The 14,056-nt window shown below is 35.9% G+C and overlaps 1 protein-coding gene across 12 annotated transcripts in view; it reads right to left on the bottom strand.

Annotated features, from left to right (window-relative positions):
* Window positions 1-14,056, bottom strand: part of LOC107707220 (microtubule-associated tumor suppressor 1 homolog A) — a 35,075-nt gene that overhangs the window by 13,418 nt on the left and 7,601 nt on the right. For 9 of the 12 annotated variants that reach the window (XR_001636231.1, XR_001636232.1, XM_016511173.1 and 6 more), the window contains 5 exons: window positions 12,944-13,163; window positions 11,676-11,840; window positions 9,512-9,616; window positions 9,077-9,184; window positions 2,657-2,877 (listed from right to left, as the gene is read on the bottom strand). Coding sequence is in view for 10 of the 12 variants with exons in the window: in XM_016511173.1 (XP_016366659.1) it covers window positions 2,657-2,877; window positions 9,077-9,184; window positions 9,512-9,616; window positions 11,676-11,840; window positions 12,944-13,163 (819 nt within the window). In the remaining 2 variants the exon portion in view is untranslated. Of the gene's footprint in view, window positions 1-2,656; window positions 2,878-7,168; window positions 7,654-9,076; window positions 9,185-9,511; window positions 9,617-11,675; window positions 11,841-12,943; window positions 13,164-14,056 lie in introns of those variants that run through there. The other 3 variants (XM_016511172.1, XM_016511171.1, XM_016511177.1) reach the window with 3 other exon arrangements.

Here is a 14,056-nt window from a genome sequence, read left to right as displayed (position 1 = left end):
AATAAATAACAATAAAAGGCTATTATTATTATTATTATTATTATTAATGTTATTATAATAGTTCGTTTTCTACTGCATACAGAAAGTTGTTGTATTTTTAATCATAATAAATAACAATAAAATAGTTACTATTATTATTATCATCATTATCATTATTAAAAAAAAAAAAAATTCAGTATGCATTAGGATTATTATGATTATTATAACATTCATAATAGTAACTATTTTATTGTTTAATTTATTATTATCATAAAATTTTGTATGAATTATTATTATTGTTGTAAAAACGGAATGCTACTTTCTACTGCATGAAGAAATAGTAACCTTTTATCTGTTTTCTATATACAATAGAAAATAACAGATTAATATTTATTATAACAACAACAACAACAACAACATTTTCTGTATGCAGTAGACAACAACAACAGATTACGTTTGCATTTTATAAATAAACAAACAAATAAATGTAAAAACAAAATATTCAGTTATAACATATGAATAATGTTGGACAGTTTGGTGAGGCAAATCAATACTAAATACAATCTTAACTAATGCTGTATCAAAAGCCAAATATCACAAAAAAAATTAAAAAAAAATTAAGCCAAATATTTAGAATCATGTGATCACACCAAGAACTTGAGTGGGAAAATATTGAAAACACGTTCATCTATCATTATCAACTATGGTAATTGATGTTACTGCTTCAGGGAAAGCATGTGTGGCCTCTTGTAGTGAAATTATGGCAATGTACACAGTGTGCTGACAGCTCATTGCAAACAAAGGATATGAAGCAGCCCCCAGCAGCTCTCTAGGCGTCTCAGCGTGCTTCTGACCATATCAAGGCAGCAGCTGGTACATAAGAAATAGTAACCTTTTATCTGTTTTCTATATACAATAGAAAATAACAGATTAATATTTATTATAACAACAACAACAACAACAACATTTTCTGTATGCAGTAGACAACAACAACAGATTACGTTTGCATTTTATAAATAAACAAACAAATAAATGTAAAAACAAAATATTCAGTTATAACATATGAATAATGTTGGACAGTTTGGTGAGGCAAATCAATACTAAATACAATCTTAACTAATGCTGTACCCAACCTCCTAATGAATGCTTAACAGATTCCTATACAGGACACTGCTAAAACACTACATTTACTTTCATGCTCTATATATCTGTTAATCTATTTTTGTCATGAAATGATGTTGTAGCAGTGTCCTGTATAGGACACTGCTAAAACACTACATTTACTTTCATGCTCTATATATCTGTTAATCTATTTTTGTCATGAAATGATGTTGTAGCACCCAGTTTTCAGATTCATACATCTGTTGACAATCAATATAGAACACTCAATTTTCAAAAGCAGCACACATTGAAATTGTGCCTCATACATTTAAAACACACACTAAATAAGAACCACCTACAGGAAAGTATCATGGCTTTAAGAGAAGAGCTGATATTGTACTTTTAAATTATTTTGTGGTGGTCTGTATGGCAGTGACCACTCAAAAGAAAAAATGTGAACCTAGGACCTTAAAGGTATAATTAAATATAATGTCTAGTCCACAAGTACAGTACGAAGAGAAACGTTTGACCTTTGTTTTCGAAATATACACTTTTTTTATGGACTGATTCTTTAAGTGCCACAGCTTAATTACAGTAGTGCCTTTTAGTTTAAAGTTGGTCTTGGTCCAGATTCTGCAGGAGCAGCCAACATGCACTCCAGACTATAACCGGTCAGCTTCAGCTCAAACACACTGCACTTCTTCCCGTCTTTTGCGCAGCATACAAACTGTGGCGGTTGTCCTTTTCTCACCATTAACTTTAAACATGTACAGCCAACCGGCCTTCATATTGCCATTTTAACAAGGACAATTCTAAATTTAGCAAGCTCTAATCGGTCCAGAGTCAGGAATAGCAGGATGGGATTACTTGTAACCTGAGTTTTAATAGATACATCTAGGGTGTAAAGTAAATTACAAAAGAAAAATATATTTTATAAGAGATTATAATCTGAAATACCATTGAAAAATAAATGTTGGTGCCTTGGTGCACATAAGAGACGACTTTCAAAAACATGAAAAAAACCCCCCAAAAATTATTCCAAAGTTTTGACGGTAAGGAATAATTGACAGAAATTATTTATTTGGTATACATTTACATATTGAGGGAGCACCAGTTATTAATGAATTAAAATTACTATTAATGTTGATAATAAAAATGTGATATAACAAGTAATTGCATAGACAGACAAAGCTTTGGAGGGTTATTTAAAAAATATTGCATATGGAATGAATTTGAGAATAGCTGTACAAGCCAGGTCATTGGGAAGGTTAAAGAAGTAAAGTGGCAAAGAATTCATAAAAAAAGAAGTCAAGTGTTAAAGAACATCACTAGAACAAACAGAGAGCAGAAGGGAGTAGCACAACATTACCTGACTGCAAACACACCCAACAAGACCACAAACCAATACAATCAGTGCTGGGCGGACAGAAAACAACTTGATATCTAACCCTAACCAAAAGAATCTAATCCTAACTTGACAATTGATCAAAGACACCATCTTCATGTATTATTCACATCTGTTGTATAGCAGAATGATTCATCATGAACTTAAGCAATGTAATCTCATAATACTCACCCCAGCACATAGATGCTTTATGACCACAGCAACTGCCTCGAACCTGCGGTTGTTGGATCGGAGCGTGTTTTCCAGCTGTTGAATGGTCTGGTTCTTCTTCTCACACAGGGCTTTGTAGTACTCCACATTTCTGGACTTGCTCTCTGGCGGTACCAGATCTGGTTGCCCATTTGTCGGTGGCTGCTGGTTTCGGGAACTCGTCCTTGACTTGTTCTTGTCAACTGTAAGAGAACATGCATTCAGTGCTGTGACAACATTCAGCATTATTTTTCTGCACAGTGCTCCTCCAGTTCATAGACCTGAGACCCAACTACGTCAGAGATGTTCATTAAAATCCAAGAGACGATCCAAAAACAGATTCAACCCTCCACCAAATGCAACCCTGAATTAAATAACCACTCACCCCATCACTAAATACGTAATATCTTCCCCTCTGTAGATCCGGCCATCAGAGACCTCTTATTTTAGCAGGGCTATGCCACAGTGGTTTTCATTTACATCATCTCATAAATATAACACCAGGAAATAATCAGGGCACAAATCCCTCTAACAAAGCTGCCTCACTACTAGAGGAGGGGTACCTGAAGTAAGCCACCAGAGTTTAAATGGCACTATATAAAGCCGTAAAACCCGTGAGGTATATACAGCTTTTATAGGAACATTTTACTAATGCCAACACCTAAAGTCTTTATGCTGTTAATCCAGTTTGTCCTAGCAGAGATATTACATAGTTCGGTGTGAGCAGCCTTGGACATTTCTGAAATACCAACTTTAATAAGGCAGGGGTGGGACAACAAGCCCCATGAAGCCTTTCTCATCTAATGTCAATCCAACAGCAACTGATTTACAGCACCAAATTTACATCTGCAAAGGCATTAAGGTGCCAAATATATATATATATATATAAATAAAATAAACACATATGCATAGTTAAAGAATAAAATATTAAATATTATATTAATATATATCTAATATTTATATTCTTTACATATAATAATAATAATAATAATAATGCATTTTATTTATCATGCGCTTTTCTTAACCCAAAGCGCTAATGTAAATATAATATGTACATATTTATATAAATTAAACCAAAAAATAAAGAAAATACCAAATGTGTCAAAACTACTGCCTGAACTATTTAAATTCTGGTTTCTAACAGGCAAAAAAGGAGGGAGAAACATTTTCAGTGGGAAAAAAATTAGCATTTTCAACATTTTAGATCATGCCTTAAGAATGCAGGGGGGAAAAAACAATACTTCAGAGAATACTTGAAGGTTAAATACCATTTATGCACACCGTTTCAGCAGTGCAAGTTTGTCCACACTGTATAAAAACATTTTGCACAACTTTTAATGCTATGAAAACGAATGTGTATATGCATATTTTTAATCGTACAACTATCCAACTTCTAAATTAATGCAAGCTGGGATTCACAATAGTCCTTTTAGAGGCCTTTTCTAAGGTCACAAAATGTGCATTGTTTAACATTATTAGGAAACAGACCATATGGGTCTTTTGAGAAACAAGTGTGGAAACATTGACCATTTTGGAACTTGATCCAAATGTCAATAAAAGATTTCCAACGGACATCGTCTAGAATGCTGAAATTTTCTGCTGAAAAAAATCTTTGACAATACATTCAGAATGCATACAGTATATATGAATGTTCTTCCTTTCCAGCATCCTGTTTCGCCTTCAAGACAAAGTTGCAAACTGCTCTAAGTCTGTTAGTTCACTGTCCCCACCCATAAAATAAATAAAGCGGTTTAGCTTATCACATGGATTGAAGGAACTGGAAATATCAGTCCTTTTTAAAAACTTGTCTATACTGACTAATGAAAGAGGCGATATTATGAACACTTTACTGTCCTTGACCTCTGTTTTTTCTCCTGGCTTGATATTTAATAAGCTAACGAAAAGTAATCCAGACTGGCTTTTTAGAAAAAATGTATGTGGCAGACATTAAACTTAAGACATGAAATAAAAAGCCAATTAAAAACAAAACAGAAACATTAATCAGGAACTCTGAATAAACTCTGAATGCTTTGGCCTTGCTAACATGATTCCAGAGGTCCTAAATGTAAATTTTTTTCCATATGCCATTCTCTTAAAGACTAGCAGTGCATTTTTAAAAGGCAAAAATTTAGGTCGTCGTCTTGGTGTGGCACATTAGAAATCATGTTAGCCAACACATTAAAAATGCAGTATAATTCAAACCATAAGGTGTCACTGCTAGGTAAACATCTGTGTGGCTCCCTCTGCTGGAAAACTCACTTAAGAGCAGACTGAAGGTACATTAAAAAGTGCAAGCACTGAATAGTAACTCTAAATAACATGTTACGCAGATTAAAAAAAGGATAGGAAAAGCAGACAAGCAAACAAAAGATCAATCAAGTAAATAAATCAAACCTATCCATCCTGCAACACCCAACTATTGCCTTAACAGTTACACCAATTTCAGGCTAGCCGATGTACACCGAGAGAATGTAACTATAGATAAAAAGATCCCAAATCATCATAAAGGTCAGAGGTAGGCTACTGAGAACTGACAGCTCTCAATTTAGCATTAGACTTATTGTTGTAATTCCATCAGTGGTCGCAAGAGGCCTCCATGTTTAACACACACATTAACAGACATCTTTAAATATAAGTGCCATTCTTTCGTAATTTTTTATATGTTAAAATATTTTGCAGCTAAAATATGTAGTCAACTATAATTAAGCAAGGTTGTAGTTTCCCTTGAAAAGTCTAAACACGGGTGTTATCAGTATTATTGCTTTGCTTACTGAGCATCAAAATCAAACTGACACAACAACATGGGCTGAAAGAATAGCTTATGAGCTGCACTACCTTTTTTGAAGCTAGTTGCACAGAAATGCACATTTCAGCTTGAATGCTGACTTGGGAAGATCTCTGCCTGAGTTACTCATTTCCCAACAGAGCAGGTATTAGATTTTTGGATACAAATCCCATATGAGATTAAGCGATCAAGACTAGAAGAGCAATATAGTTATCCCAAACTTAATTATCCAAATTGTAATTACAGCAATTGTAATTACAGTTAATTAGTCTTATTTTAATTATTAGGGTGCTTTGGGTTATCCAGGGAGCGCACTTGGATCCCACATGCATAGTGATACAGCTCAAGGTTTTAGACCTAAAATTAAATGCATTTGGCAAACAAACACTAATTTGTGAATAACAAGTGATTTACTGTTGCCAGACCTTCAGAGCACACATAATGAGCACTTACTGCTTCTACATGCCTCACAAAAACTGTTGCACAACAGAACACAGCATATTGAACTGAATAATTAATCTCATCTCACATCCGAATTATTTAAACACTGCTGTGAAGCATATATACGCTCTCTCTATAAGCCATCTTAGGTGGACTTCTTTAAAGTCTTGGTAAACAAAGATGCATGCTCTAAACAGAACTCAATCTCAGTTTTTGATGTGAAGTCAGTTTACAAAACTATAAAATTTGGGTGAAATCCCTGCCCATTATTTAAATATCACTGATAATATTTGCTACAACAGGGGTTTCAGAGTTTGTAATTAACTGACTGCTCCCATTTAGTGCTCAGCAAACAAATTTTGTTATATGGACACTAAATTTAGCATTATAAATAAAAGATTTAAGCAAAAAAATACCTAATCTGATGCCTAAAATGATCGATAGCCTTACACATATTCAACATGATTATGAGGTAAAAAATTGAAAAGTTTAATAACAATCAAGTGCGTTGTGGAAAAATTCAGTAGTCTAGATTAGAATATGAAAACATTGGTGTCCTATTGAAGGTAATGCATGCAGAAACAGATTTAACCACCAATCAGGTTATCATTAATGCTATAATTGGAGCTTATATGCATTTATTTTTAGAGGGATATTTCAACAGGTGAAACCTTAGCCAAATACTTATTGAGATCAAATATAGTCCTCTGTGATGTTACGAACATGGAATAAATAGTCGTTTCCTTATTTATTAGAGTCCTTATTTGGCCAGTCACTATAAAAAGAAGAGTTACTGCCACAAACATGTCTACTTCATCTCTTCGAAGGGAATTTACCTTGTCAAAATATTTACAAGACATTACATTCAACCTAGTCTGCAGGCGAAAATAACCTCAGAGCATCTGAAAACAGGAAAATTTGGTTTTTAGACCTGTGAACCAACTCGCTTGAAAAGAGGAATAAGGTAAAAATATGAACTTACTGTATCTACTGACTTGGTAGGTGATTACCATAACCCAAATTGTGGCACAAATATACATGTTATTTGCAAAAAGATCCCAGGCTCTATTTGCAGCTAGCAAGAAGATGCCTACTGGCCATGTACAGATATCAAATACTCTTTGGCAGAGAGAGAAAAGCAGACTCTAAAGATAGAATCAACACCACATGAGCGAAGACAGCACCTTGAGAGCTGTACAGAAACACTCTGAAACGTCTGTGCAGAATGAAGGAAAAGCCACAACAACAGCGTTTTCTGAGGAACAGACCTGCCCGAAACACCACAGTGCTCTTGCATCCTGACAGCAGCTGGAGGTTTCGGAGCAATCCCTTCGCTGTCAGCCTCACATGGATGTTGGACAGTGAAAATTTGGGAGAGAAAAACATCTTGCCGAGAAGACAGAAAGAGGACAACTCTTCATAAGCAAAACAAAAAGAACAACAGTCTCAGTGAGCACATGTGAGCCTAAAGCAAAAAAAAATAAACATCTGCCAAACAAATGGCAAAGACTGTGATGAAGGAAGGAGGGAGAAAACAGCCGTGACTCCCCGTCACACTTTGGCAAAAACAAATGAACTGAAGCAGTCTGGATTAAAGAGAGGCAGGAGACCCAGAAACAAATGAGGCAGAGCAGAAGGCATTTATCCACCGGTTTGAGCTCTCATCCACTGACGCTCAGCATCTCTCGCTCTTCGCTGGGTGTTAAGGAGGTGCAGGATGCTTGGTGAATGGAAGGAAGGAGAGAGGGAAGGAGAGACTGAAGGGAGGGCTCTGGGAGGAGTAAGCAGCAGAGCAGGAGTGGGTGGGTGGGTTCACTCTCTCACAGCTTTCTCCTTCATTCACACATCGGGGAGGGTTAAAAATGGCAGGAGAGAAAGTAACAGATTACAGCAAGATATGAACCCTGAGCAGGTCATCAAATCAAGGAAAATAATTTAAAATTCTCATTTAAATTTTTTTAAAGTTTGTATTTAAAAAATAACAATAATAATAATAAAAAAAATAATAAAAACGCAAACATTTCATTTGTCCTGAGGTGTACATTGCATTTAAACCTCTCAAATAAGACCCATAACAAGGCCAGGGAACAGATTTCTTTGTGGTCAAAACAGACAACTGCAAAAAATGTCTAAGACACGCCTGTGATGCCAGCAAGAACGCAGAAAACAAAGTATGCAACCCATGGAAGACATAATTTTATGTTTGAAATGTAATTATGTTTATGTGGGGTTGCTAACAGCAGCAGACAATGCATGTCTGCACAGTTCAAAAACTAGAGGCTAGAGTCATAAAATAAGCTTAAGAAATACAAGGCTTTCACATGAATATGTAATTTCACAAATGCTAAAACAAAGAGTGGGGTCTAAAAGACTGGGGTTAACTGTTGAAGTAAAAATTATTCTACTTTACTATTTTTAATGGTTCTATTTATCTTATCTAATTTAATAAAACATTGATTTTCATTAATTAAAATAACAATTTATGAAGTTAATTAATTTCATTAAATTTAAAATTACAAACAAATGTGGGCTCAGAGGCACAAATCTGAATTCAGCACTTATTAAGAGTAAAATAAACCTAACTATTGAATCCGTTTACTATATAAAAGCAATTCAAAGTGATTCTGTCCAAAGGTGTAGGATAATACCATTATTTATAGTAAACTTTCTTTGGAACGAAACATTCTCAGAGATAATTGTGATGGTGGAGTCTAGTCTCACTGGCTTGAAGGCATGCTGCATGCATACACCCAAGACTTAATCCCTGAAAGGAATGTAATCGCCATTCTTAATTACAGTACTTATGGGTGGTAAGAAAGCACACATTACATGTGCCAGGCTGATAGAAGCCGGCTGAGACAAGACAGAGACTGTGTCAGCTGTGTTACAGACTTGGCTGTGATAAAATATCCTGCATTGCTGAGATGGTGTTACACAGAGCTCACACAGTGCAAGCCAACTGCCACCCCGCTCACAGATCACAGACAAGACAGTGTAGCAACAGGATTTATTAAGACTTTGAGGGTCTTTCTTTGAAACAAATGCCATACACTGTAAATTAAATATTTACTGTAATTAAATTATTAAATTAAAATACTCAGTACAGGTATTTTAAAAGACAAAATTTTCTGTGATAACTGTATGCTTCACTTCAAATTGAATAAACTGGGTCTTACCTGTTGGAGTGGCAGCAGGTCTCATGGGTCGGGCTGTGGCAGGGGTTTTCAGAGGACTGCTTGAAGACCTCGCTGAACCTAATGAAGATGTGTTTTTGCATCCTGTTCCTAAAAGAAAGAAAAAAAATGGAGTAAATCAAACCAAATAGATGACCAAAGACTGAAAAGAAAATTCAAATAATTTTAGCTCAAAATTTGACTTGTTTATATTGAATGAACAGGGTGGGGTGCAATAATGTCAATATGTAAAAAATATGAATGGGACTAAAAAGGCTTTAGTTTCTAAACATTTTCTTTTCTTGCATGATTCTTTCGTTTTTGGAGGAATTGAGCCAGACATCCCCTAGCCTGTTCAGGAGATTCACTGTTTTAGCCTTCCATTTGAGATGCAAAGGTTCATGCTCAAAATTATATTGAAAATATGACTCATCATACCTGATGATACACTCCTGGTAGGTGGATACTGCAGCTTGGTCCTTGACAATGTGGTCTTGTTAGGAGGAGGTTTACTCAAGGTTCCTACAGGGGGCTCAGCATGGTCTAATTTAAAATAAATAAACTAATGAATAAATATACAACCAATAGAAATTCTCAACAGTTTCTTCGTGCATAAATTAGTTTGTGAGAATTTCCTAGGAGGCTTATATGTGAATCAATCAAAGCAATAAAACATACTGTAAGCAGATTTTATCATCCCATCTCTTTTTGATGATAACCTTGCTCCTATAAACAGATGATCTCTCCCTGATATTGTACCTTCTTTGATGGGCCGCCACTGCTATGAGCTGATATAGTGATTTTTGATATGTTATGACAACCGCACTTATAATACTGAAAGGCTTTTGTTACAATATGACAGTGTTTGTTCATTTAAGCCAGAACCTGGTTTCTCCCAAAGTTTTTTCTCTATTTCTGTCACCTGATTTGGGGAGTTTGGGCTCCTTGTCACCTTTGGCTTGCTCAGCTGGGGTTTAAAAAGCACTTAATATTCAGCAATATTATCGATATATTATAATATATTGTGTCGCCTGCCAATGACGTCATAACCCCTCGATTTCCGGTTTTGTTTTGTAGAAAACATGGAAACACCAAAGACGCTTTCATATGTTATGCGTTTTATTAGACAGGTGATGACCGCACAGAGTAGCATTAAAACAGAACTTTCAAAAGTATCTAGTATGATAAAATAGCGCTGCTTTTTCCCCACACATATTCACGACCAGAAGGAGCGGAAGCGGTCGACCATGAACATGATTTCTGCCCGAGTCCCGTCGGAGTGCATCGGCTGTGGGAATGAAGATGACAACTCCCATGATTCCACACTCAGTCACGGCGTCATCAAACTACGCCTTTGTTTCTTTGTTTATTTTGAATACGCGCCCTCTAGCGGCAAACAATTACATATTGTGCCTTTAACTGAACCCATTTCATAATGAATGAACTTTACACAGTTATTGAAATGAATTGAACCAACACTGAACTGACGAGAGCTGACTAATCACACTAATGTCTTGCTACACCTGCTTTACAGCAGGATTCTTATTTGCCTCATTTAGGTTTGCATCACTGATTCTGTTACTTTAATCATGTGAAGCGTTTTTGGAATGATCTCTATTGTATAAAGCACTACAAAAATAAAGGTGACTTGATTTAACCACAAACAACAATATAGCAACACTGCTACCTGATAAAATATAGGTAGGTACCCATGTTATTGTAGTTATTACAAACAAATTCGGAAATATTTGCAACTCCACATTTGAGCAGTAGCCTACCAAAAGCAAGCAAGCAAAAAAAAAAAAAAAAAAAAAAAAAAAACCATACTTCTCCACAACTGAGTCTTAGGCTTCCCATAAAAGGCAAACAACAAAGGAATAATACAAAAGCGACAAGATCCGATAAGTAGACATGTCAAAAGAGTCAGATCACACGGAGCACAAGAGCTTGGCTGCAGATTCAAGGTTGAATTAGTAAAAACTTGCTCTGAGATTTCAGTCAAGGTGCCTCTGTATGCAGGCATGACCTTCCACAGCGAGTTAAACATAATGATGAGAAAATAAGGTCTGTTTGCATTGGTAGGTCCTCATTATTTGGATGTGCACTGCTTTCTCATACCCCTCCAAGTGAACTGAGGTGGAACAAACCCTGCCCCGCAGACATCTGGGACCGAGTGTCCTGATCCATACAAACAACATGTCCATCAACCAATGAGAGCAGCACAAAGCTGCACAGAGCATCACTGTCTAGACCGAAAAAAGCAGGCTATATTTTCATGTGTGCTACTCCTGATTAAACTGATTTCAGGTCATTTAATCTACTTGGACTTAAACGGCTTTATATTTAAGCTAAAATCATATTTCAAAGTTGACATGTTTCAAAAATCTAGTTAAAGTAGATTGAATCCTTTATAAGGGATTTAATCATCAGTCTTTGAATTTAAGGCAACACTGACCTAGCAGGGAATATGGGTCAAGCTGGATAAAATGAGGTTGATCTTGTCTAAATCAGTCACTTTTATCCATAATTATTTTCATTTTTAATAATTATTTATAAATTATTTTTTCTTCCTCCACCGGGCTGACAATCTGGGAAGGCTCACCTTGCTTTGGATGTCCATTTGTCTGAGAAGTGCTGGAGCTCTTGGTCTGTAATCTGGATTTCACCGGCAGTTTGGAGGCTGATGCTGGAGCTGCGAACAGAGCAAATCTGGACTGGGATCCTGAAACTGCACTTGCACCTTCAGTTAAATGGATTTTAAGCTTAACTGCAGAGGGAAGTGACAAACAATAAATCCATTGTTATTCAGATGTCACAAATAAGTGTATAGGCCTAGATACTTGTGCTGTAAATGTTTGCACTGAAAACGGAGCACTATTTAAAAAAACAAAAACAATGGAAAGGCAATTTAACACAAGCCTCCAAAAACACAATGAATGTTTTGTGCCAAGTTCATGGTTACAGGAAGTTGAGTTTTTTTCCTCCACATTGGACACTTAACTACATCTGCTTCAAATCTGCCAAAAAAGATCCAAACCTGGCCTTTAAGATACCTAAAATAGCCTAGCCTAGCCCACAGAAAAGAATAACAAAAGAAATGTGATTAAACATACTGCCTAACACAAATCTGTGACAAAAGAAACTGTTTATACATGAAATTATTTGTTTAGTATTAACAATTTATAAAGTAAAGACTAAGTGAAATGAAGATTTCTTTTTCAAATAAACACCATTCTTCTAAACGTTCTATTCACCAAAGGATCCTGAAAAATAAAAGGTTTCCACAAAAATATTAAGCAGCACAACTGTTTTTACCATTGATAAGAAATGTTGGAGCATCAAGTCAGCATATTAGAATGATTTCTGAAGGACCATGTGACACTGACGACTGGAGTAATGATGCTGAAAGTTTAGTTTCACAGGAATAAATTACATTTTAAAATATATTAAAACAGAAAACAATTCTTTTAAATTGTAATATTTCATAAAACTACTGTTTTTTTTAAAACAAATTAATGCAGTCTTGGTGAGCATAAGATACTTTTTTTTTTTTTTTTTTTAAATATTCAAAATAACTTTTGAACAGTAGAGTACAAAATCTACAAATAAATCAAGTCCTTCCTGAAACTATTTGTAGTGATGAAGAAACTGATGTCACAACATGCATTTAATTATCTTCTAATGTAGCATTACACCAGTGTTTTCTTACAATGTAGTCTGACAGGAATGACACTACACAGGACAAATAAAAAGAAAAACAGTACGAATCACTCAAAACTTTGACCATTAGTCCATACACCAACTCACACCGTAAAAATAAAAGCTGACCAAACAACAAAGATAGAGCTCTGCAGTGCACAACGCCCTTACCATCAGACGTGCTCAGTTTGCTCCTGGGTGAAGGCATGTCAGAGGTACTGCTGCCATCTTTTCCCGCTGTACCAGGTTTGAGCTTAGAGGCTGAAAGCGGTGGTCGTAAGTTTGCAGCTGGAACGTGAGCAGCAGAGGCGCCTCCTGTCCTGGCTGGGGATGGCTGGGAGCCAAGCCTGCTTCTACTCCACTCACATGCTGCTGGCCTGGCAGACACCGCCTGCAAGAGAAGTCCCCTTTCAGCAATTTGCTCCCACGCATGCCGCCCCAAGCCTGAGCTCCCCACGCTTACAGCAGCATTGGCCATAACACATCTGAAGAGTGAGACTGAAACTCATGCTTGAGACGTGAGCAGCTATTGTAATACAGTCCCCCATGGGAATTCTCAAGTCACTGCCAAGTTTTTTTTTTTGTTCCCCTCTCTAGCGCTGTAAACATTATTTGATGTGTGCACATGGAACGCATTTTCCACAGACTCAGCTTGCTGCCCTCTTGCAGCAGTAATTAAAACAGCAATTACGGTACACTGCATAAATACTTTCTCTTTAGTTTTTGTTTGTGAACTGTGCTTTGTTTGAGATGGCAGCCTTAATCCAAAATAAAACCGATCCAAATCATTCAAAACTCACTCAAAGTTTACTTAGAACATAACATTTTTAATAGTGGCCCAATATTAGAGATTTAATTAATCTTTATCAGTCCAGATTGGCTATATTGGCCGATACTGGATATATAAAGAAACAGGGAAAGGGGAAATCAAAAATTCTATCATCATTTACTCGTATCACCACCTGTAAACCTGTATGACCTTCATTCATCTTTAAAACATACTCTATATTTTATATGAGATATTTTAATGAAATTTCTGTACCTCCAAACAAAAGTTTGACTTCAAAACATGAGGTTTGTTTGCAACCAATGAGATTAATGCTTGCTTTTGTTTACCATATTTGATGTGCTCTATATGTACTTTGTGTATCATCAATGTTTCTACATGAATAAGAGCTTACATTTAATCTATTCAGCATATAAAGCTACTGTGTTTCTTCAGAAGACTTGGAATAAACTACTCCGATCATATGGATTGTGTTTACCACCCATTTATTAACTTTC

This window comes from Sinocyclocheilus rhinocerous, unplaced genomic scaffold (genome assembly GCF_001515625.1).
Source record: "Sinocyclocheilus rhinocerous isolate Xijiao unplaced genomic scaffold, SAMN03320098_v1.1 scaffold174, whole genome shotgun sequence".
Taxonomy (NCBI): domain Eukaryota; kingdom Metazoa; phylum Chordata; class Actinopteri; order Cypriniformes; family Cyprinidae; genus Sinocyclocheilus; species Sinocyclocheilus rhinocerous.
The sequence above is the reverse complement of the archived record's forward strand: the minus strand, read 5'-3'. Positions and strand labels throughout refer to the sequence as shown.